The sequence below is a fragment of the Marmota monax genome, unplaced genomic scaffold, assembly GCF_021218885.2.
Source record: "Marmota monax isolate L192 unplaced genomic scaffold, Marmota_monax_Labrador192_F-V1.1 WCK01_AAM20220418_F8-fsc00006, whole genome shotgun sequence".
In the NCBI taxonomy this organism is placed as follows: Eukaryota; Metazoa; Chordata; class Mammalia; order Rodentia; family Sciuridae; genus Marmota; species Marmota monax.
Window position 1 is genome coordinate 6065084 of NW_026693712.1, and position 25490 is coordinate 6090573.

Here is a 25490-nt window from a genome sequence, read left to right on the forward strand (position 1 = left end):
GAGAAAAAAGTGTAACTGCTTGATGTTGGGTGGTATATTCTATATATGTCAATTAAGTCTAGGTTATTAATTGTGTTATTGAGTTCTATAGTTTCCTTATTCAACTTTTGTTTGGAAGATCTCTCCAGTGGTGATAGAGGTGTGTTGAAGTCTCCCATGATTATTGTATGGTGGTCTATTAGACTCTTGAACTTGAGAAGAGTTTGTTTGATGAACATAGCTGCACCATTGTTTGGGGCATATATATTTATGATTGTTATGTCTTGTTGGTGTATGGTTCCCTTGAGCAGTATGTAGTGTCCCTCTTTATCTCTTTTGATTAACTTTGGCTTGAAATCTATTTTATTTGATATGAGTATGGATACTCCTGCTTGTTTCCGAAGTCCATATGAGTGATATGATTTTTCCCAACCTTTCACCTTCAGCCTATGTATGTCTTTTCCTATCAAATGCATCTCCTGTAGGCAGCATATTGTTGGGTCTTGTTTTGTGATCCATTCTACTAGCCTGTGTCTCTTGATTGGTGAGTTTAAGCCATTAACATTTAGGGTTATTATTGAGATATGGGTTGTTCTTCCAGCCATATTTGTTTATTTATGTTACTAAACATGGTTTGTTTTCCTCTTTGATTATTTTCCCCCCTTTAGTGTCCTACCTCCCACTGTTGGTTTTCATTGTTATTTTCCATTTCCTCTTCCTGTAATGTTTTGCCAAGGATGTTTTGAAGAGATGGTTTTCTAGCTGCAAATTCTTTTAACTTTTGTTTATCTTGGAAGGTTTTAATTTCATCTTCCATCCTGAAGTTTAATTTCGCTGGAAACACAATTCTTGGTTGGAACCCATTTTCTTTCAGTGTTTGAAATATGTTATTCCAGGATCTTCTAGCTTTCAGAGTCTGTGTTGAAAGATCAGCTGTTATCCTGATTGGCTTACCCCTAAATGTGATCTGCTTCCTTTCTCTTGTAGCTTTTAAAATTCTCTCCTTATTCTGTATGTTGGGCATCTTCATTATAATGTGTCTAGGTGTGGGTCTCTTATGATTTTGCACATTCGGCGTCCTGTAGGCTTCTAGGATTTGGGGTTCTGTCTCATTCCTTTCATTATTACTTTTAACATCACTTTTTAAATTGATGTTTATATCTTTGATTCATTTAAAATTTATTTTGATATAACATGTGACATATAGATCCAAATTTAAAAACACATCTAGAGTAGACCTCTATAAAACAATTGGGCGGGGCTTACTAACAGTTGTGTCTCCTAAATGGAAATGTCACATCTAAGAAGGAGAGACCAGCAGGGTGGAGTGATGGAGACTCCAGAGGGACAGCCAGCAGCAGCTGAAGCTAACAGAAAGACGAAATTAGTATTTTGAAAAACAACATCTAGAGAAAATGCTTTCAATTTTTCTCCCTTTAGATGGGCACCAAAAACATATATTGGAGAAAAGACAGCCTCTTCAACAAATGGTGCTTGGAAAATTGGAAATCCATATGTAACAAAATGAAATTAAACCTCAATCTATCACCATGCACAAAACTCAACTCAAAGTGGATCAAGGACCTAGAAATTAAACAAAAGGAATAAAAAGTAGGACCAAATCTCCATCATATCAGATGAGGTTCCAATTTCCTTAATAAGACTCCTATAGCACAAGAATTAAAATAAAAAATCAATAAATGGGTTGGATTCAAACTAAAAAACTTCTTCTCAGCAAAAGAAACAATCAGTGAGATGAATAGTGAGCCTACAGAATGGAAGCAAATCTTTACCACAAACGTATCAGATAGAGCACTAATCTCTAGGATATATAAAGTACTCAAAAACCGTAACACCAAAAAAACAAACAACCCAATTAATAAATGGGCCAAGACAGTTTTTAAAAGAGGATATACAATCAATCAACAAATATATGAAAAAATGTTCAACATCTCTAGCAATTAGAGAAATGAAATTCAAAACTTCCTTAAGATTCATCTCATTCCAGTCAGAATGGTAGCTATCAAGAATATAAACAATGATAAGTGTTGGCAAGGATGTGGGGGAAAAGGTACACTCATACATTGCTGGTGGGACTGCAAATTGATGCAGCCAATATGGAAAACAATATGGAGATTTCTTGGAAAACTTGGAATGAAACCACCATTTGACCCAGCTATAACCACTCCTTAGTTTATACCCAAACGACTTAAAAACAGCATACTACAGGGACACAACCACATCAATGTTTGTAACAGCACAATTCACAATAGCTAAATTGTGGAACCAACCCAGATGCCCTTCAGTAGATGAATGGATAGGGAAAGTTTGGTATATTTACAGTGAAATACTACTCAGCATTAAAAGAAAATAAAATCATGGCATTTGCAGGTAAATGGATAGACTTGGAGAATATAATGCTAATGAAGTAAGCCAATCCCACAAAACCAAAGGCCAAATGTTTTCTTTGATATGAGGATGCTGACTCATAATGGTGATGTGGGGTGGGAGTATGGGAGGAATGGAGGAACTTTAGATAGGGGAAAGGGGAGGGAGCAGAGGGGAGGAAGCATGGGGTTAAGAAAGACATGGAATGAGTTAGACATCATTACCCTAAGTACATGTGTGAAGACACGAATCGTGTGAAAATACTTTGTGTACAACCAGAGACTTGAAAAATTGTGCTCTATATGTGTAATAAGAAATGAATTGCATTCTGCTGTCATATATAACAAATTAGAATAAATAAATAATTTTAAAAAACCATCTAGAGACAGGTATGGAGGTGCATGCCTTTAGTCCCAGCAACTTGGGAAGCTGAGGCAGGAGGATCCAAAGTTCAAGGACAGTCTTAGCAGTTTCGTGAGACTTTAAGCAATTTAGTGAGACCCTGTCTCAAAAATACAAAGAATTAAGAATGTAACTCAGTGGTTGAATACCCTGGGTTCAATCCCCATCACCAAAAACAAAAACAAAACAAATAACAACCAAAAAAAAAAGCCATCTAGTCATCCATGGTTGTATAATTATGTTATCACTCATTTCATACTCTTTTCCCTTATTGATTTAAATACCACATATTTACATTCTTTTACTGTTATTTCTACTGTGTGCCTTTGTGCTATTTACATGTTAGTACCATAGTAATTCAAATATTTTGCTTTTAAAGATGTTTTAGCATCTAGAATAGCTAGTTTCCTATTTTTTTTTTTAAGCGCTCCTGTATCTTTCCATAGGAGTGGTAAGAGTACACTTGGCTACTCTGAAACCATTTTTTTAGATTATTGCTATTGATTCCTTACTGCAAACAAAGATGGAATTAGGTCAGTTTCTATTTCCTTACCCTTACTTTCATTTTCTTAAACCTGTAACTAAATTCTAAAGTTACACAGAATGGACTACTTTAGCACAGAGGTACAGAATAAATTTTCATTGTAATGAACAGAAAATATGACAAAAATCTATTTAGTGAATATCCAATACATCAGCCAGAGAGGCAGCAGAGCACACTTCAGAAAGAAAGGTTCAACTTTTTAAAGAATTGGTTCTCCTGGGCTAATCTCCCAAAGGCTCTATGGAAACTAGCTCAGTAGGAGGCTTAAACCAGCTAGGCAGAATGGCTTAAACCAGCTATGTAGGAGGCTTGAACCAGCTAGATAGGAGTGCCTCAATCAGGTAGAGGGCAGAGTTGCAACTGCAGCAAAAGAGACTCTGCCAACAAGTTCTATGAGCTTCATGAACATAAACAAACAAATGCACTTGTCACAAATCTCGAACAACAAAATGCTGTGTTGGGAGAACAAAGCTCAAGACTCTTCAGAATAAATTTAAAACAACCATCTGACACACTAAGAGCCACTGAAGGGAAATTTTCTAATACCTTGAGGCTCTCATATAAGCCAGGAAAGAAAAATTAGCTTAAGGAATGTCAAAGAAGATACAGTCTGGAAAAAGGGATCCTGAAGGACATCAGCACATACCTGTGCTTTATCCATGTGGACCGAACTTGAAATTAACAGATTTTATTTTCAAAGAGAATAATGCAGGACAGTCTTTAGAAGTATTGTTTCATTTAGTTTTGATGTGTTTTTTCTTCTCTTCTTCATTTAGATTAAGTGAATATTTAAATTAATACATATCTAAGTAAGGTAACCTTCTTTCTGGATGTGAAGACATGGTTGATTCCACCAAGAATCATTTTTCCTACTGTTATGACAGAATTAGGAAATGAGGTTATCGGAACCAAACTGGCCCAAGAGAAATAAGACATGATTTTAGTGGGTATCATGAGAGGTTTCATGGAATTTGGGCCTCTGAATGAAGGGGGGGACCCCCAGATTTTCCTTCACACACACAAACACACACACACATAAAGAAAGGTGGGGGGTGCGTATACTCCTTTCAGCTTTGGTCTCAAATTTACAGCTTGCACAGTAGTCTTTACCTGACCATGGAGGGAAACAGTTTTATGGGAGAATCTACCAGATCAGTGATACAGAATACATTAAAGCCACATAACAGGTATCAACTGTTTCAAACATATATGTTTGAAACATTATAATATATGTTTCAAACATTAAATTAGGAGATGAATGCCACCCATACCATTTCTTAAAACTTTAAAATAAACAATATATGCTGAAACAAATTTTCATCATACCAAGCCTTTCACCATAAGATTTCAGTTAAGAAGTCACTCCAATCAACAAGCAGGAGACAGTTCTCTTAGAAATAAGTAGTGTCTACACGGGACCAAAAAGGAACAATGACAAGAAGATCTAAAAACACAAAACTGCATTTCACATTTATGCTCTTGGTCTCTCAATGGCAGCCAGAGCAAAATAAAGTTATTAAGATAATGAAAAAATTGTCAGCTGAAGGAAAAATTCCCTTGCTGAAGGCCATTATTCTCTTTCCAAATACAATTTTAATCCTGAGCCCACATTTTGCTTTCCAAGACAGGATATCCTTTTGGATATTCTGCCCAAGACAAATAAATTAACTTATTTACATGCTATTCCCAATTCATCAGCATATATTTGTGAAGTGTCTCCTGTATGCTATATACTGCACACTGTTGAAGGTACTGGGATATGACACTCAATGAGACAGTCCATTTCCTCAAGGATCTTATTCAAGTGAATTGGAGTGAAAGAGTCAACAAACAAGAACACATGAGATATCAATAACATAACTGTTAAAGAACTATAAATACAGAAAGGAAAGACCAGTAGAATAGAGGAAAGGGAACAGGATAGGGAGGAGGGGAGGAAAATGGGAAGTGCTAGAGACTGAATTGGAGCAAATAATATCCCATAGTTGTATAATTATATCCAAATGAACCCAAGTATTACGTATAACTATTGTGTACTAATAAAAAATGGGAAAAATTAATGAACTAATTTGCAGTTTCTTATTAAGAATATCATTTTCCTTGTTACTCAGATCCCAAATGCTAGACTTTCCTTTTTAGATTTGAACAGATACACTAATTTAAAGACTAAAAATGTCTTCTTTAGAGAATTTCATTGCTGTGTGAACAAAATATGAAATATAATCTAGTAAAAATAGAACAGGCATCATTTAAAAATGACTCTCCCAGTAATAGTATATTTTGTATTCACATCATAATTCACATAAGAAATTAAAATGCCTTACCCTTTGACAGTCAAAAGTCATTGCTACAGTTATATTTTTATTCAGAGCAAGCATTACATTTTAAATTTATTTATTTTGGTGCTGGTGATTGATCCTTGGGTGCTCTACTATTGAGTTACACTTTTAGTCCCTTTTATTTTTTTTATTTTGAGACAGAGTCTAAATTGCTGAGGGTCTCATTAAGTTGCCCAGGCTGGCCTTGAATTTATAATCCTTGTACCTCAGCCTCCTGAATCACAGGGGTTTCAGGTGTGCACTGCTGCACCCAACATTAACTTTAAATTTATGGCAACAATTTTACACTGTCACCAAACTGTGCATAAACTGACTACAATTTAAAAGCTGTCACCAAGTATAGAAACAGATTACATTATGTAATTTCATACATAAATATCATTTACTCTTTTATAGAAAAGAACAAAGGTATACAAAGAAAGTTGATAATAACCATTTTTAAGATATATCTAAATAAATATGACTTATATACAAATAAAGCCTTCACATAACCTTTTTATTTCAAATTCTAATCACCACTTTTCCCAATTCTGCTATTCCCTGAAAATTCCGACTATTAAGTCACATAATTCTTTCTGGGCAATGGTTAAATGGATTTGGCTGCCTGGGCAGGAAGTAAGGAAAGACATGACTGGATCCAGGGCTCTGGGTGGTGCCTATATTACATCAATAGCCCCCATACCTGAAGAATATGGACAAGTGCAAATAAAGAGTTGCACTGTCTTTCTCCAAACTCTGGCTTGGCTCCGAATGTAGTTTTGATGAAATGGCTTATTCCATTTTCAACTAAGAAGAAATTCATTGTTTGATGTATAATGGAAATGTCACAACCACTATTCAGTCAGTGGCTGTGCCTTCTCGCCTATGATCAAGTACTGTTTTTGTTCCTAAATACACAACCCTTGGATCTAGTTTGGAGGTTATTCAGAAATAAAAAGTGAAGGGGAGTAATAACAGTTGAGCAACAAAATCAACCCCAAAAAAGCCAAGAGAGGAAGAAAACATAGCAAGGAAAAGCAAGGAAACAGCAGCACATTTTCTGCAGATCCCTAAATTTCTGGTCCAATTCTTGTGCTAATTCAGGTAATTCACATCATTTCCCCATCTTTCAAGTATTTTTCTTAAACTTTCAATTATAGATGGACCTTAGTGATCAACACTATATTGGGGTAGAACAATTTGGGCATTCTTGCAAAAAGTTTCAGAGAGAATTTATTTGATCAACTACATTTTTATCACTTTTTTAAATGTGAAACATGAAATTAACTTGTAATGATATAAAATGTATACAACTATAAATATCAATTTGGAGCTGACAAAAAATGAAATGGAACATTTGGAATATACAGGATGAAACATAACCCATGGGTCTATGGGATTATGACTCCTAGTATTGAAGCAATAGCATGTGTATGACCCCCTCACAACTCTCTCTCTAATGATACAGTTCACTCTCCTGTTACCTTGTATGATTAAACTCTAGATTTTGCCTTCCCCCTCCTTTTTTTTAAATCCATAGAGATGGGCAGAACTCTATAACTAAGATACAAAAAATAACCCCAAATACTGCCTTTTAGAAACAAGAAATAAAATATTTGAGTTCACCAGAGTACTTATGACTCAAGAAAACAAGGATATACTTCAGTTTGTCTTCAGAAAACTAACTTAAAAGAAGTAAATTGATTTAGCAAATATAATAACTGAAAAGTACTTTTGATACTACTTAAAGCATCAAAACTATTCTAAATATCCAAATATAACAAGCAAATAAATTTATTTTACTTGAAGAATCTGGTAGAACTTACCTTTTGATATCCTAATCCATATTTTGTATTCCAGAAAATTATTAATTTATATCTATTTGAACAAGCTAGTCTTTCATAGGTAGTAATTTCCAAGTCCTTCCTGAGTTAATTATATTTTTTAATTTGGTGGATAATCAAGAAACAATATCAATATCAGACATCAAAAGATTTTATTTTGTAATACATGATACAGTTCCAACTATTAACATCACTTTACACATGATGCTATATTTCACTTGGACTAAGTTTTACTCAATTTCAATTTTTGGCAAAATTTTTTAAGTGAAATGTAAAAGACCTTCATTAAAGAAAAATAAAATGGCTGAATTACTCCCATTTTCTCATTACAGCATAGCAGCTGAGATAACACTCTAGATGCAAAAAATTCATTGGCTCTTTCCAAATTGAACCCCAATACCAAAATAGTGTAGGTTATACCCACATATTCATACTAAAATAAAGAGATCAACAGTCTTCAAAACTCCAAGTCATATTTTTTCTTGGATTCAAATTCAACAACAAAGCTTGTTCTCCAAAGGGGAGACACTCACCTTCACACTTCTGAGTCGTTTCACTCTGCTTGTGACCAGCAGGGCACCTGCATTCAAAAGAGCCCACTGTATTGATGCAGTTTCCTCCCTGGCATATTCCTGGAATAGCCTGGCATTCATCAACGTCTGCAGGGAGAAAATATTTTGAATATAGATACCATTGGTTTTCAGAATATCAATACATAGTTCTTCAGTGTATAAAATAAATTCATTGTTCTTATGAGAATGGGGTACAAGGGTAGGTATGTACATATGTTTAATTTACATAAATGGCATTATTTTATAAGTCTTATTTTTTTCTTTATTTTTCTTTGGAGATTTTGTTTCTAAGATCCAACTGTGTTGTTATGTGGACAATTTGTTGCTTTGATTTGTTACAGAACATCTTAATGTGTTCATGCTCCTGGTGATGGGCACCTTTAACTTCTTAGCACTTCAATGTGTTATAAGATGAATGTGCCCATTGTTTCTTTTGTTTTAGTTTTGTTTTTGTTCCTTGTGACAGAGTCTCACTGTGTTTCCCAGGCTGACCTTGAGCTTTGTGTTCCTCCTGTTTCAGCCTTCCTTGTAATCCTCCTGGGCTACCAGTGAGCAATATCATGACTGGCTCCTGTTTCATTATGAAGCTGAACTGACCATGCACTTTGAAGACTCACAGATTCTTAATCACTCTGCTGTAGACTCAGAGCAGAATTACTGGATTGTAGGATATGGATGTATCTAGTATGGAGAAGGTTCAATGGTTCTTCAGAACGCCTGAAGCAGTCTGCACCCCTCTGCCGTTTATGAGAATTCCTGTGTTTCCTTTATCCTTCCAGCAAATGATATTACTATCCAGTATAATAATTTTCTTTGAGCTAACATTTATAAAGGGATGATATTATTATTTTAGTTGTTTCTCCAATTACTAGTTATTATTAGTAGCTTATTAGATTTTTTTATCTCCTCATCTGAAAGTTGCTTATTTATATATCTTAAGCACTATTATATTGGGATTATTGTCCTCTTACTTTAAATTTTAAAAATTTAGAATTTTAAATATTTGACCATTTTATATATTGCAACTATTTTCTTCATCTTTTATTATGTTTATTAATTTCATCTGCTTAGCAAAAATCATTAGTGAATCAATGAAGTTGTAGTAAAGATTATTTTGACACATGAAAGCTAAAAGTTCCTAAGAAATGTCATAAGAAATACTTCAGGTCAAATATAAGCAAGATAGAAATTAAAATCTACATCAAAAGTGAAAAACACTGAAAATAGGAAATATGCTAAAATATAAAATATGTATTTTTTACTTTTAATGAACTTATAGATAACTGATTGCTACAAGTGATGACAATAATAGTATTTTTGAGGTTATAAAATATACAGAAGTAAAAAGAAATGGTAACAGTGTGGAGCATTAAGGAGAGAGATGGAGGTATACTATTATGAAATTATTATAAGCAAAATGGCATAAAAGCATTTGAAATAGACTGCAGTAAGATAGAAAAACACTAAAAGTAATTAGATATAGCAAATAATACAATTGAGAAGATAAAATTCAGTGCAAACATATATGCAATTAATCTAAATAGAAGCAAAAAGAACAAAACAGGGGACCAACAGACAAGAAATAGCAAAATGCAAGTTTAAATTCAATAACATTAAAAAATTACATGCAATGCAAATGGTACAGATGATACAATGAAAAAGGCTGAGATTGTCAAATTTTATTTTAAAACATCAGGACTCAAATCTCTGTTGCTTAACAGAAACCTACTTTGATAGATTAAAAAGTAAAAAAGATGAAAAGGATATATTAAATAGTACTTAAAAGAAAGTAAAGTGATTATCTAATATTTTGCTTATCAGGACAAGAAACTTAACCACTGATAAACAAACAAGGGCATGATTCACTAAGAATGTTAAATGTATGTGTACTGATTAGGAAATGTTAAATACCCAGAGTAAATAGAACTTTTGCAGATAGAACTAAAAAGGAAAAGACAAATCGATAATTACCCTGTAAATTTCTACTTTCCACTTAGTGACTAATAGAACAAGTAAACTAAAAATCAGCAAAGACATATAAGACTTGAACTGTACTTTCAAACAACTGGTAAAAATTGGTATTTATACAATACTCTATGCTTGAGCAAAGAATATTCTTATCAGACTATCTCCCCAGGCAGACTACATTCTGAGACCATATTAAAAACTTGTTATATATAAAAGAGGATTAAACTCACCCAAAATATGTTCTCTAGACATAACAGAGTTAAACTAGAAGTTAATAAAGGAAAATATCTGAAATAGCCTCAAATTTGACTTTTAGCAATATACTTTGAAATAATATCTGGGTCAAAGGCAAAGTCACATGAAAAATCAGAACATATCTTGAATTAAACAAAAATTAAAATACACCATATCAAAATTTATCGGATATAACTAAAGTGGTACATAGAGGTAAATACATAGCATTAAATGCTTATATTACAAAAAGAGATTTCTAAAATCAATGACCAAAGTTTTCATATTAATAAATTTACAAAGAGGTGCAAATTAAAGTAAATAGAAGTAATAAAATAATAATGATAAAACACAAAACAAACAATGGAAATAATGTCTCTGAAGTGTGGCCTTCTGGAAATATAAGTAAAACTGATAGATCTCTATCAAGACTGATCAAAGAATAAAAGAAAGAAAAGAAATTAACTACAAATACAAAGAATGAGAAATGAACTACCGCTACAAATTCTATAAAGATTAGAAAGCCCAAAAGAAATAGGGTAAACTAAATTCATCCTACTTATGGCACGAAATTTAGTAACTAAGATGAAGTTTATAAATTCCTTGAACAGCACAAATACCAAGGTTCACTCAAGAACAAATGGATATTCTGAATGTAAGTACATCTATTAAAGTATTTAACTCACACTTTAAAATCTTTACACAAAGAAAAGTTCATGTGTAAGTGGTTTCACTCGTGCATTCTTTCAAACATTTAAGGAACAAACAATGCCAATTGTACAAGATTCTTTTTTTTTTTTTTTTTTATTTAATTTTTTATTGTTGGCTGTTCAAAACATTACATAGTTCTTGATATATCATATTTCACAATTTGATTCAAGTGGGTTATGAGCTCCCATTTTTACCCCATATACAGATTGCAGAATCACATCAGTTGCACATCCATTGATTTACATATTGCCATACTAGTGTCTGTTGTATTCTCCTGCCTTTCCTATCCTCTACTATCCCCCCTCCCCTCCCCTCCCCTCCCCTCTTCTCTCTCTGCCCCCTCTACTGACATTCGTTTGTCCCCCTTATATTATTTTTCCCCTTCCCCTCACTTCCTCTTGTATGTACTTTTGTATAACTCTGAGGGTCTCCTTCCATTTCCCTGCATTTTCCCTTCTCTCTCCCTTTCCCTCCCACCTCTCATCCCTGTTTAATGTTAATCTTCTTCTCCTGCTCTTCGACCCTACTCTGTTCTTAGTTACTCTCCTTATATCAAAGAAGACATTTGGCATTTGTTTTTTAGGGATTGGCTAGCTTCACTTAGCATAACAGAAAAAAGAAGAGAGAACATTGCCTGACCCATTTTATTATACTCACATCACTCTAACACCAAACCCAAAGCCATTATGAGAAAAAAAAAATACAATAATCTCTCCCTGGGAGAGAAGCCCCAAAATCCTTGTAAAATCTAAATAAGTCAGTCTTTAGCATCATCACGAGAGGTTTATTCCTAAAATTTAAGATTTTGTTAAACCTTGAAACATTGATCAATATCGTTAACAGATGGCAAAGAGCATATGATTAACTCATAGATGTAGCAAAATCAAGTGACATGCTTCAACTCTCAGTCATGATTTTAAAAATCTCAGTAAACCATGACTATAAGGGAACTTCTCAGTCTGATAAAGGGCATGCACAAAAATACTACAGCTAATATATTATAAATATTTGTAAGCCTTCTGTTTTAGAGTATTTGTATCTATGTAAATTTGCCTTGATTTCTTTGTCAGAAATGGTAGTATAAATCAGTATGTTTTTATGGTAAACACTGTCCATAAAAATAAATAAAATATGGAAGGTTATGCAAATAGTCTATTCCAATCAACAGGCTAATATGACAGATTTCCTAATGTATATTTAATTACAAAATAATCCATTTTGTATTAGATGTTAAAGTACAGAATAACATTAAAAATAAAGAAAAAAAATAAAGAAATGACCCATTGATGTCACTTAGCAGTCGGTCCTTTTAGACTTTTGTTCACACTCCCAATGAGAGTAATGGTATATATATTTAACAAGGATGAGATCCTACTATATGTGCTGTTCTGCACTTTTTTCCCATTAAAAACATGCTGTAGATCTGTCTCTGTGTCAGTATCTATAGATTTACTCTATTATTTTTGGTAAGCCCACAAGTTGGTACATGTTAGTGTATAAATTAAAGAATTCAAGCCTACAAAAGAACTTAGCATCCTTATTATTTTTTCCTAGTTTTAGCTGTGTCTATAAAGTTAATTATAATAGTCCAAACTATTTTGGTACTAAAATTAAAGTAAATTTCAGTGTCTTATTAAAGGATAGCTGATCCACACAAAAGTCCACTGGAATGAAATATATGGCAGGAAGTTTATATACTGGACAGTTTAATTCAGAACATTTTAAACCTCATTATTTTAAAATGTACTACATTCCCACCCTCATTACAGTGTGGTATAAAATGTCCCTAGAAACTTCCTGGCAGATAAATCAGAGAAAGAATATTATGATATAAGCTGAAAAATGAGGCCAAACTTATAAATCCCTTAATACTACTCATAAAATCTTAGACTACATACTTAGTAGACTCAGTAATTTTTCAAAGGAAAAAGTAATCTGACATTACAGGGTTTATTTTATAATTGCCTAAAAAGTATTTTCCTAGAAGTAAAAAAAAAAAAAAATCCTTTATTTCTGAAGTCTCCTGGGCTATGCAGCTCTACAGAATTAGTTTCTTTTATGGAGATAAAGTTAGTAGTGGAAAGGAAAAAGGACATTTCAAAGAAATCATATAAGAATAATGAAGTTAGACGTAAAAGCTTACTCAATGCTTTCTCTAAAATCAACAACAACAAAAAAGCAAGACTCTGACCTTCAAACCATGCAAGTTTACACATTTTCAAAGTCCTTAGCATAAGCAACTACTAATTAATTTTCCACTGCTCAGATTGTGCTGATGTATTTCTGTCTATCTCTTTAATTCAGGCACATTTAAAAAATTTATTTAAATGCTGAATTATTTCAAATCACATGGAAGAATTTTATAGAACAAAATTCTTTCAAAACTTAAACCTTATACAATCACTTTAGAATAAGTCTATTGAGGTTATAAATAATGGTGTGAAAGAATAATAATTCCAGTTCATGAACTCATTTATTCTCCTACTTCCCCAAGTATCTTGCCTTAAAAGATTAAACTCATTTTATTATATCAATTAATATTAGATAGTATATTATTTTTAGTTCATGTCCAAACATGGAAAAATATGTGCAGTGGCACAGACACATAAAAATGGTTTATTTAATCTGTATGTGTGGGAACCAAGGTCTACAGAAATAATTAACATATTTGATAGTATGTGTTTCTTAAATGTTTCTTGTCACCAAGTTAAAGGTATTTTTTGAATGGGAGTTCTTATTTTTATGCTTTATAGATGTTCATGCATAATACTTTTACTTCCATAAAAACAAATGTCAGAAAATACAACTGAAGAATAGGTCAATCTCTGGAATCTGAGAAATATGTGGTATCCTGCAACCACTGGTTTATTCAGAACACCCAATGTGTGATACACAAAATTCAACATTGTATAAAGGATCATCACAACAAAGAAATATTGGTAACTTAGTACCTGATGAATTCTAAACCATCAAAAGAACGGAGCCTGTTTTTAATTCAATGCTCCTTATCTCAACAAATGCCACCATCATCTTCAGCTGCTAGAGTCAAATGGTGACAAACCTGCCATTTCCCTGTCAATTCTCATATATCATTTTGTCAGCAAAAAGTGGCTACTTCCCATACATATCTCAGATCTTCCCTCTGTTACTATACTTGTCTTAGCCTCTATCCTATATTCCCTTCACTACTGCAGGAACCTTGCACCTGGTTTCTGGGCTTCCTCTCTCAGCACCATACTGAGTTCTTTGCAGAGAAGCTGAAGCACGTATTTATGCTTTAATCAAATCAAGCAAGCACATGTTGTTACTTCAGCAGTTTACAGACACTGGCAGCTGTTTTCTGTTCTGTGCTGTTCTGAAGAAGTTTGAGATGAGTTGGGACATTCCCTTATTAGAAACACTCAAACCAAAAAAAAAAAAAATCTTGCATATTGTGCCTTAATATGTCCACAGTGTTCTCATTATCTTCTGCTTTTAATGAAGATTTGTGTTTTCCAGTGAGTAGACAAGCCTTTATCTACTTTAGATAGTTTTTTTTTTTTTTTTTTTTTTGTCATTTGTAAACATGTTTTGTTGCTGTTGTTGTTCAGCTCTGTTCATATCTTTAGTCTGGCTTCAATGTGTCAGAGTTTCTATAATCATTATTTATTGTTCTCTGACATTTTGATTTGTGTGATTTCCTGGTGTCACTAATTTTTTTCATTTGTATGTATGCATATAGTATTTGCTTTTCTCATTGGGTACAGTTTTAAATTCTTCTTCAATGTCTTGCTTGAGTACTATCAGTTCACATTTTGTCTCATTTGATTGTCTTTACCTAATTCTTCTTTGAGCATCTTTTTAAAAGAAAGAACATATTATTTTTAATTTTCTTGAGATAACAGAAGTATATGAACTTTGCATTTATTTAGGGCAGTGATTTTTTTTTTCTTCTCCAGAGACACAAAGATTTACTTAGGGAAGCAGACACACATTCCAGGAGAATGAGGGCCATCTCCAGAGGAAGAGATGGCCTATTGGGGGTTGTACTTAGAAGTGTGTTCTTCACCTGCATTTTCCATATGCTCTTTTTATTTCTTTTTCCTCCCAATTTTTCTAAGGAGAGCTTTTAATTTTTTTTTTCCATTATCTTGCAATGGGACATTTCCTGCTGAAGCCAGGTGGCAAGAGTCAAGAAGAAATGAATCGGTTTGAAAACTTCCATAGGGCATACAGCCTGAAACAGTCCCAGCCCCCTACATTTTCTTTTCTTGCTCTGGCATCAATTTTCAAATTTCAGTGGGTGACGAGCTCCCACCTTCCACCTTTTTGAGATACTGAGGGCTTCCTAGTGCTTTCTCCCCCTGCCCCCTTTATTCCAGGAGTATTTCTGGGATGGAAGGAGAATATTTAGAAGTGGATTGCCTCCCCCTTTTGAGGTTCTCCTTCTGCAATCCTACCGCTACAGTGAGGATCTGAAGTCAACCCAACTCTTCCAGGAACATTCCCCTCCTCTCCAACAGAACACCAACAACTCTAGTTCTCTCTGTTAGTAGGAACAAATTATCACCCACCAAATGGCCTATCAGAGTAATGATACTTTAAGTAAATGTTTAGAAACTTCTCCCACCAAGTACCTGTGATCAATCATTGATTTTAACTGAGCCTTACAGAACGACATTTGAGAATGCTGGATTGTTCTTTGTTATTTATTCTCATGGCAGTTTTTGTTCAGTTAAAACTGCTGCCCTTAATACAGTATGTTTTAAGTCACATTTCTAGATCTTACAAATAGTGGCTTGTTTGACAGTATCATATAAAGTTGGATTTTATCATGATTTAGTTCATTGGGCCTTAAAGACAGTCAAGATAATTTGCTTGGGCTGTACCTACTTTTAATAAATTACATGAATTGAATGAATTGGACAATAGATATATCTCCTTTTTACTTTGTGCTATAATGGAAGGTCGGGACAACTTTCTACTCAGGGCATCTTCTTCTCATTCTAAAACACAGGAGGCTAGTCATTGTTGCTGGGTTTCAGCTGAGATTAAACTCTGCTCTTTTCTTGTGCAATTAGACTAATTAGTTTTGTGTCCAAATACCATAAGAAAAGAAGAACACACTTCTTTATGTATATATATTTTTTAGTTATAGTTGGACACAATACCTTTATTTTACTTATTTATTTTTATGTGGTACTGCGGATTGAAACCAGTGCCTCGCACGCACTCTACCACTGAGCCACAATCCCAGCTCAAGAACATACTTCTTTGTTTAAGTCTATGTTCTGGATCCTACCTACAACCTATGTGGAGCCTGTGAATCCTGTACCTGTCAAGTTACCTGCAGTAAGGGGCTTAGCATCAATCTGTTACTACTGTCAATGATAAAAGAGATGGATTTTAATAGGCAAATTCCTTTTGCTGTATTTTCAGTTTTGAAACATACAGAATAGTTTAAAAGAACTAATCCCTACATAGCAAATAGCATAAATTAATAATTATGTGAATTGTTTTTTAATGTCTTTAAAGATTTTAAGAACAATCAGTTCATTTGAAAACATCAAATACAAAAAGCCAAGTACTAATCTTAAATAAAATATCACTTCTAATTACAATAGACTTATGCAACTAAAGATAGGAAAAAAAAACTATGTGTAAGAAAATAATATGTCATATGCACGTGACAGTTATAACATGTTTGAGCTTCTACATATTCTTGGAAGGACGTATGACACTCTAAAAAAATCTTTCATTCACTTACTGCTTAAATTTTAAGGCCTATATGAGATGACTTTGGTCCTTTGTAAGGTAAAATGGAGGAAAGTGTAAGGCTAAATGTGGATAAAGGACAAGAGCTAGAAATCACGATATTCTCAAAATTATAGCACTCAAGAGCCATGTGGCTGACCTCATGGCACCCCAGGAAGTACACCTTCATTTCCCACAGTTATCCTGTTTATAACAAATTATGTTTCAATCCCTCTTAAGTCATGAAGTCATTATGACTGCATCAGCGATGGTATCATTATGTTCAAGACTTTGGAAATGACTTCGCTTGGATAAAATGAACCATGTTTGAGAGCCAATATTAAGTAACTTACAGTTACTGTCCACATAGCTCAGATTTAGTTTTAACTTTATAAAACTTTTCAGTTATCCTATAAAATGATCATTATTATAAGAGAATCATGACATATATAAACTGTGTTAATGTGTTATTTTTTCATGCCCTATCTCTTCCAAATTAATTTGGCTCAAGTATTTGAGAAGCAGTCTAGGAATTTAAAGAGAAAAATGAAATCACCATAAGATGCAGTCTAAAAATAGCCTGAATTAAAGATTATTATTTAATTGAAAACTTTCTGATGATGCCATGATTTTGAAATAAAGCAGAACTTTTCCAGACATTTTAACCATATGGCAAATTTCACTTTACTCCCATTACTCTATTAATCCATTAGATTTTAAGGCAAGGAGAGTCCAAAAGTTATCTTTGCTATATAAACAAAATCAAATAAGTAAGCCTTCAGACGTTACTAATTCTGGAAGAACATTCACAAAATTTGAGATCAGAAGACAAAACTTATATTTTTTTTAAATAACAGTGTTCTGAAAACCCAGGTCCCTCTGACAAAATATCAGAGCAAAGAAGCTTAAGTATAAATACAAATGAGGAAAGTAAATAATCTGGGGATGTTTTGGTTGAAGTTAAGGTCTTTTCTTGGTCTGAAATGAACTATTTCTTCCTTTGAAATAGAGAGGTTTGGAAGTATTTCAATATTAATAGCATTTATCAATCCAAAAGGTATTTCCTAAGTATTTACTATGTGCCAGGCACTGTTCTATATGTCTCAGAAACAAATGTGCAAAAAGATTTAAGCCTTCTGAAAACCTACATTCAAGCTAGGGAAAATAAAAACAATGAAAATAATAAGTAGGTATCTTAGAAGGTGAGAAATACTATTTAAGAAAGTATTATTCTATTAAATCCCATAAATATTAATGTAGAAATATAAGCAGTATTTTATAATTATTTTTATTATTAATCTATGAAAGTTACATGGTATTCTATACATTAATCTGGGGGAATCTATAAATAATAGAATACACTATTCAGAATATACTATAGTGCATCTTCCTATAGGAGAAATTGTTGCATTCTTTAGTTGCATAATGAGACTTTGTATTCACATGACAAATATAGAATTTTATTGTCCCTAGTGAACAATATTGCCATTTAACCCAATTTTCTTTATTAAGGTCTTACATGTGATGGTTATCAAACAAATATTACAAGTCACAGATGACGTGGATATTATATGTGAGGAAATCACAGTTTCCAATCTGCTGAGTTATCGATCATCCCCTAGGTATCCCTGTAGTTCCGATTTGAAAAGAACTTTCACATAAACAGCTATTTAAATACAGGCTGAACATCCTTTAGCTAAAAGACATGAAACAAACTAGAAGAGTTCAGATTTTAGATTTTTCAGATTTGGGAATACTTGCATAATGAGATCTGCCTTAGGGATAGGACTCAACACAAAATTCATTGTTTCCCACACACCTTATATCACAACTTAAAGGTAATTTTATACAACATTTTAAAGAATTTCGTGAATTTGACTATTGACAGATGTCAATTCTCAGAAAGTTTTGAATTTTGTATTATTTTGGATATCAGATTTTCAGATTAGGGATGCTAAACCTATTATAAAACTATAAAGCTAACATTAGAGGCTACCATGAGAGATACATTTACCAAACTATGCAGAGTACTCACACTTTATTATTGAGCTCTCCAAACTGCAATTTTTATTTGGGGGTTTAGAAAGCTGAATTGCTTTCAATAATATGCCATTTAAGTGGATGGGGTTGACATCATTTTTGCTTCTGACATTGCTTATTAGCATCAACTTGAAAGACTTCAGGTCTATATTTGTATGTGATTTAATAATAACAAATAAACCTAACTCCCCATGTCTCAAATATGAGTAATATCATTTTTTGGAATAATACAAAAAAGTCATTTCCATTTTCTCTCATCCTACTGCTATATGATGTGAAGGTAACTGCCATTGGAGAGCTCACTAGAGAAAATAATCCCAAGCTTCAAAAGCCGATTTAGTATATAAGACATGGATGGAAATTGATTAAAATAATTATTACGAGTAAACAGGTAACAATTTCTGGCTAATTGGAATCAACTCCTATAACATCATCAGGTCCCTGATCTGGGCTTGATATAGACACCAGGTCATGGATGTGGCTGTGGAGTTCCAGATGAGCTGGAAAGAAGATTGCAACTGAGCCAGGTCACAAGGTCCGAAATGGCTGCAGTCATGGAATGAATTTGCTCTTTGTTTTTTAAGATACTACTGATAACAATATGAGGCCAATTTATGATGATTCTCTTCTCCTGATACCTGTGGTCAGGTTCTCATAACTTGAATGAAATTAAGAGAAAATGTGTTTTTCCTGGACATTTGCATGTGTTTCCTTGTGGGGTAAGAGTTAAACCATCTGGACGAGGATACAGAGTGGCTGATCCTTTGATTGTATGAAATATTTTAAATTGTTGTTTTTAATTTCCCTCAATTTTTCCTATCTCCCTCTCTTCTTTATTCATGTCAAGACCTGAAACAGTTACTAAGTAGCAAAAAGATAAACCATCTCTAGTAGGCTTGCTAAGGAGACCTCTCTTGGAAATAGATATTGTGTTAAGGATTATCACCTGCAGTGCCAAGTTCTCCAACCCAGTCAAAGGAGAGGTGAGAGGTGGGTGATTGTGCAGATAGGAAGAGACTGACTCACCTTGGCAAGCTCCTGTGCGAATGTTGGGGATGAAGCCCCGCCGGCAGGGCTGCGGCTGGGCTGGACACATCTCACAAGGATGACCCCATGCCCGCCCAATGGTAGCACAGCACAGAGTCTTTGTGCAGACTATGCCTGTCAGCTGCCCTTGGCACATCTGGTTGTTGACCTGAGTGAAACAGGGGCCGGTCCTGTAATCTGGAATGTAAAAGATGAAAAGACAGGTTTTATGATTATACACTAATCTTGTAAGGTAGAACAGAGACTGTTTCTTCTGACCAAACTTAACAACAAAAGGTAAGAGAGCTGCATTTTGAAAATTCATAATTTTTCCACCATGAGAAGTGCATTAAGAGACTTCAATGTATTCTACACTGGACACTGTAAATAGGTGCTCGTGGGCTGAATCTGGCATACAGATGTGTCTTAATGATTTGCATAATGTTTTTAAGGAATATAAATTAGTAGCCAACATTGTAAAGCTAAGAAATTTCACACAAAATTTGTATTTCTGGCTTTTCTTGTAAAATTGGAGGTTGTAGCCACACTAGGTCCACCATACTATGTGTTTTTCCATTGCAGCCCTCCCTATAATTCCTTACGGACAAATTTCTTTACTTACTGAGATGCCCCACCTGGGCCCTGGGGGCAACTGCATGAGTGACTCTTCTCTATCTAGCAAAGACTTTAGTTTCAGATTAGGGGATAAGAGTTTAGAAAATCAAAATGAACCAACAAAAATAGACATTTCCATAGCACAAATATATTCTGGCAGTCTAAATTGCCTATAAATATTGAGTTCTAACAAGATGATTTCTGTTTGTGTGCCAGTCTGTTTAGTTCTATGGTTGACTCAATGAGGAAGACAGTACTAATGAGACTCATGCTCATGGATTCTTTATAGTCAAGTTAATCTTATATAATCTCTGTTCTCTAGCAGATGACTATCAATGTTCTGCTTTTATGACAATGATTAAAACATTAGTAGATGTCATGTGTGATACATAAATAGACTCTCCTATGAACAGTGAAGATGGTCCATTTAGTCCTTGCATCTCCAAGTGTGGTCACAGGACCAGCAGCCTCTGCATCTCTGAAGAGCTGGCTAGAAATGCAGACTCGGGCCCAGCTCCAGGTCTCATAATCCAGAATGTGCACTTTTAACAAGCTATTCAGAAGATCCATGTGCATGTTAAAGTTTAAGGAATGATTTAGAATGCAAGCAACTCTGAGAATGGTGCTATTTTTACTCTACTCTTCTTCCTGCTATCATTTATTCCAATTAACCTTTAGGATGATCAGCAAGCATTCATTAAACAAAACTAAATAATGAACTAAATAGTTTTTAATTTGAGTTCTGTTGTTGCTGTTTTGAAAGACACAAGAAATCACACAAAGGTCAGTTTCTTGAGGACTGACCTTAACATTTGCTACATTTGCTTTTTACTTTTTAGGTACCAGGAATTTTTAGGTACAACAGAAATGTGGGGATAAAGCACTCCCACCCCTAACCTTTCTTACAAAAACTGTAGGCATGGCTTATGATATAGGGAATACTAGAGACATTATTCCATTTAAAGAGGAAAGCTAGAACAAGTTTAATCCATATTTTTGTAAGAACAAAACAAGTTCATATTCAAAAGAAGAGTCAATAATATTCATATGATTTTCCTGAAAAATTGTTACTGGGAAAACCAATTTTGGATAATAATTTTACACTCAAAACCCTAAGTTAGGAAGGTGAAGACAGCATATAAAATGCTGCTGTATGACAAAAACATAATTTAAAGCAGTGAAAAACTTATTTTTTTATGGACAATGAAGCTTTTTCATAGAGGAAAAGAATATTTTCAAAGCTCAATATAAAGAAACAAAATCAAGAATAGGTAACTTTTTTTGGCAATTGGTTTAATGTTCTTTTACTCTGCAGCTGAACTTCAACAAAAATAGCTCATTTTAATCCCCTGCATAAGAACAGCAGATGTGCTGGCTGCAAATCATATTTTTGAAAAAGACAATCTCTGGCATATACGTGAAGATATGTCAACTTATAAATAAGCACGCTTCCCATACCACAGACTGCCCAGACTGCTGGGTCATACATTTTTAATAATCTATTCTATTGTCCTTCAGGCAATAACTGTTTGGTCATTTAAAATAAATATTAAATTACATATTGCATTAAATTCTGAATATATGGGGGGAAAGTCTATATTTTCACCAAAATATTTTTTTTTTAAATTTTATATTCATGCATAAATACTAGGTTCATATTCTTCTTACACTTCTTGGATTCCCAGAGAGAACTCTGCACAACCTCCCTCTAATCCCTCTCTTCAGGAAATCAACTTTCTAGGAGACACATTCTTTCTTCTAACATTGTACCTTCTTAAAATTATATCCTCTTACCATGGTCTCTGTGGAGAAGGGAAATATGTGGACACAGACAGCTGTTTGTCCTCTGCAAATGACCTCTGGTGTTGAAGGCACTGATTAAGGTAGCACCAGACTCCCATCCCAGAAATAGAGTTTACCACTTCTTAATTTTTCTTTGCTTACATTTTCCTCCTCAAAAAGTGATGAATCTATTTTCTAAATGATGATATTTTGTTTTCTGGTTAGCAATTAATTACTTATTTTTTATTTTTTGGGTACTGGGTACTTTACCACTGAAATATATCCCCAGTTCTTCTTAATTTTTGAGTTTAAGACATAGTCTCTTTAAGTTGCTAAATTGTGGAGGCTGGCCTCAAACTTGAGATACTTCCACCATAGCCTCCCAAATCAGTGGGATTATAGATATGCACCACTGTGCCTGCCTAATTACTCTGAAGTTTAAATTTACAACCATACCTGCTTATTCAAGAATTGGTAATGTGTAAGAACAAATTCTAGAATATAGAAAAGGAATTTAAATTTCCTGATCAGATGAAAACATCTCATTCCAAACTCTACTTGTATTTTAACTATGAACACAAAATACTCCTAAAAATACCTTAATTGGTTGTTATTGGTCATGCATTGTTTTCCTCCAAGTCTCACCATGGGCAAACTATTATTGTATACCAAGCTAACCCTTCATAGTCAGGGGTGTTAGCAAAGAATGAAAGGCAAGAACTTCTCAGGTACTTGGTATCTTGGAGCCAGTGGACTGGAAATAGATATATCCTTCCTTATACGACCAAGAATATATTGTTTAAAATTAGTCTGTGTAACATAAATATATTTTGATTTCCTAACATCTAAGTGAAATGCAGCATTTTGACTTGTTTTATGCCATTTCACTTTTTATTTACATTAACAATTGGTCAATCAACAAGTTCATAAAAAAACTTTGGGTGCTGATTACTCCCCCCACCCCCCAAAAAAAGAGCTTGATTAAGGTGTACTTCACATAACCTAAGTACACCAGTGAAATTCAGTGATTTGGGGTAAATATTTTTCATTGTTCAACCATCACCACAATTCAGTTTAAGAACATTTTCATCACCTCCCAAAGATTTCTGGTGCCCATTCTTATCCCTGGTCTCAGTCAACTATGAATCTGGTTTCTGCTGCTATAAATTTGCCTTTTTTGGACCATTTGTATAAAAGAAATCATACTATGTCAAGCTGAGTGTGAAGCCAGCCACTGTGAGGAGTTTACCTCAGAAAGGAGAAGAAAAGCTTCTTTTGCAAACTTCGGGAAGAAGGGCAGGAAGCACGGGGATGTAGACGAGTTTACATGGTGGAGGAAAATGAGTGATATTCTGATACCTTCTATTTTTTTTCTATGAAATAGGAGGTGGTAAGAGGTCTTTGGTGGGGTTGAGTGGGGTGTCATGTCTTGGAGGTTCACTGAGGATAGCACTGAAGATAACAGAAGAGTGAGTTGACCCGAAAATCCAGCCAATGCACAGGTGGCACCCAGCACCTTGCTATGGTGGAGAAACGATATGACTTTATCACCAGACCAGCTGGCTCATTTTGTGACTTTTTCTGGGCAATTGAATTCACTCAGAGGAGGGAGTTCGGGTGATGTTAACATATTTTGTAAATGTTACAGACCATGGGATGTACACTGGATGAGACAGAAAGTGAAAAAAGGAAAGAAATGCAAGATGGAAGTGGAAGTGGAATAAAGCAGTGAGATGGATGACTTAGGTGTTCCCAGTGAGGTCCTAGATGAGACGGGAAAGCAGAGGCAGCAATACATCAGCTGCCCATGAGGCTGTAATGGCATTTACCTAACTAAGAGGAATGAAATCATGGCATGCAGCAACTTAGGTTGTGCTGTATAATTTAGGAAAGCTTCCCACATATACCATAATGTAAACGTCATTCCTTGCAGCTGTTCAATGGGGTGACCCTGTTAGAGATCTTATATGCTGTAACTGCAAGTCAGATAATGCTCTAAGCTATCCACTATTACTTTAATAAAGAATTGCCTAATCCTAAAAAGTATATGGAAAAAATGTGAGATTTCTCATAACTTACATGATATTTAGACTTAAGCAATCAGTTATTTCCATTCCGGGGAATAAAAAAAAATGCAATACACAAACAAGTCATCATTTGGTATAGGAGCTTCAGACATGTACATGATGAACTGTGTAATGTATATGGCTTGAGTTTAAGGATCCTGGCCACTTCCCTGTCTCCTTTGAGTAATGGAGTTTTTGACAAAGCAATTATAAATAAAGTTCCATGAATACCATTATGGTTATAGCTAAGAATTCTAGATAGTGTGCCAAATGAAATCTCTGAGCACTGATATAAACAGATCATGAAGAGAAGGAAAGGCCCAAAATTATATGGGATGACATAAGAATTTCCTTAGTTTCAGTAAGACTTGCCCTGGATGTCTGTATTGACAGCTTCATGCTGGGTATAAATCTTTATAGTGTTACATAAACTCAAATGACTGATAAAGTAATTGCCTTCCATGATAGATAAGCATCTTTCAACTTCAGGAAATTGTAGAATCAAGTGAAGAAATGCGAATTAAGATCACTGAATTAATATCTATGCTTTAAGTAATCTGCAGACATTATGTACCTATAAGGCATTCCACAAGACTTCCTTTTAACCACAAGTTAAAATAAATAAGTAATTTAATGTAGTGATTTTTAAGCAACATGCCACTATGTTTAAACACAGAACTGCATTACTTCAGTGAACTTCAGTTTTTTTATATTTGAGTATTTATATATGTAGCTTTAAATTTACTAGCTTATAAGAAATATTTGAGTACTTGTGAAGATTTTGAAGGTGCACAGTGAAGTATTTATGAAAGGTATCAGATATATTCAATGTATAAAACAGCTTAAAATGTGTAGGTGTTTCTTGAAGTATGTATGAAAATAGAACAAAATACTATCTAATGGTGTTAAAATGACTACAAAAATAAACTGCTGAAGGGATATAATTTGAAGTTACATTTGAATTAAGCAAGCCTGCATTGTTTTCATTTAATTGATTTTACTTTTTAAAATACACAACTGCGGAACGCATTACAATTCTTATTACACATATAGAGCACAATTTTTCATATCTTTGTATATAAAGTATGTTCACACTGATTCATGTCTTTATACATGCACTTTGTTTTTTTTTTGCAACAAAATTTTTCATATCTCTGTTTGTATATAAAGTATGTTGACACCCAATTCGTGTCTTCATACATGTACTTTGTATAATGATGTCCATAACATTCCACCATCCTTGCTAATCCCCTGCCCCCTCCCTTTCCCTC

At 34.0% G+C, this 25490-nt stretch overlaps 1 protein-coding gene across 1 annotated transcript in view; it reads right to left on the minus strand.

The window, feature by feature from the left end:
- Fbn2 (fibrillin 2) overlaps positions 1 to 25490 on the minus strand; it is a 233428-nt gene that overhangs the window by 144133 nt on the left and 63805 nt on the right. Inside the window, exons 6-7 of the mRNA XM_046460170.2 lie at positions 19757 to 19954; positions 8009 to 8134 (exon numbers count right to left, since the gene is read on the minus strand). Coding sequence (XP_046316126.1) covers positions 8009 to 8134; positions 19757 to 19954 — 324 coding nt within the window. The remainder of the gene's footprint in view (positions 1 to 8008; positions 8135 to 19756; positions 19955 to 25490) is intronic.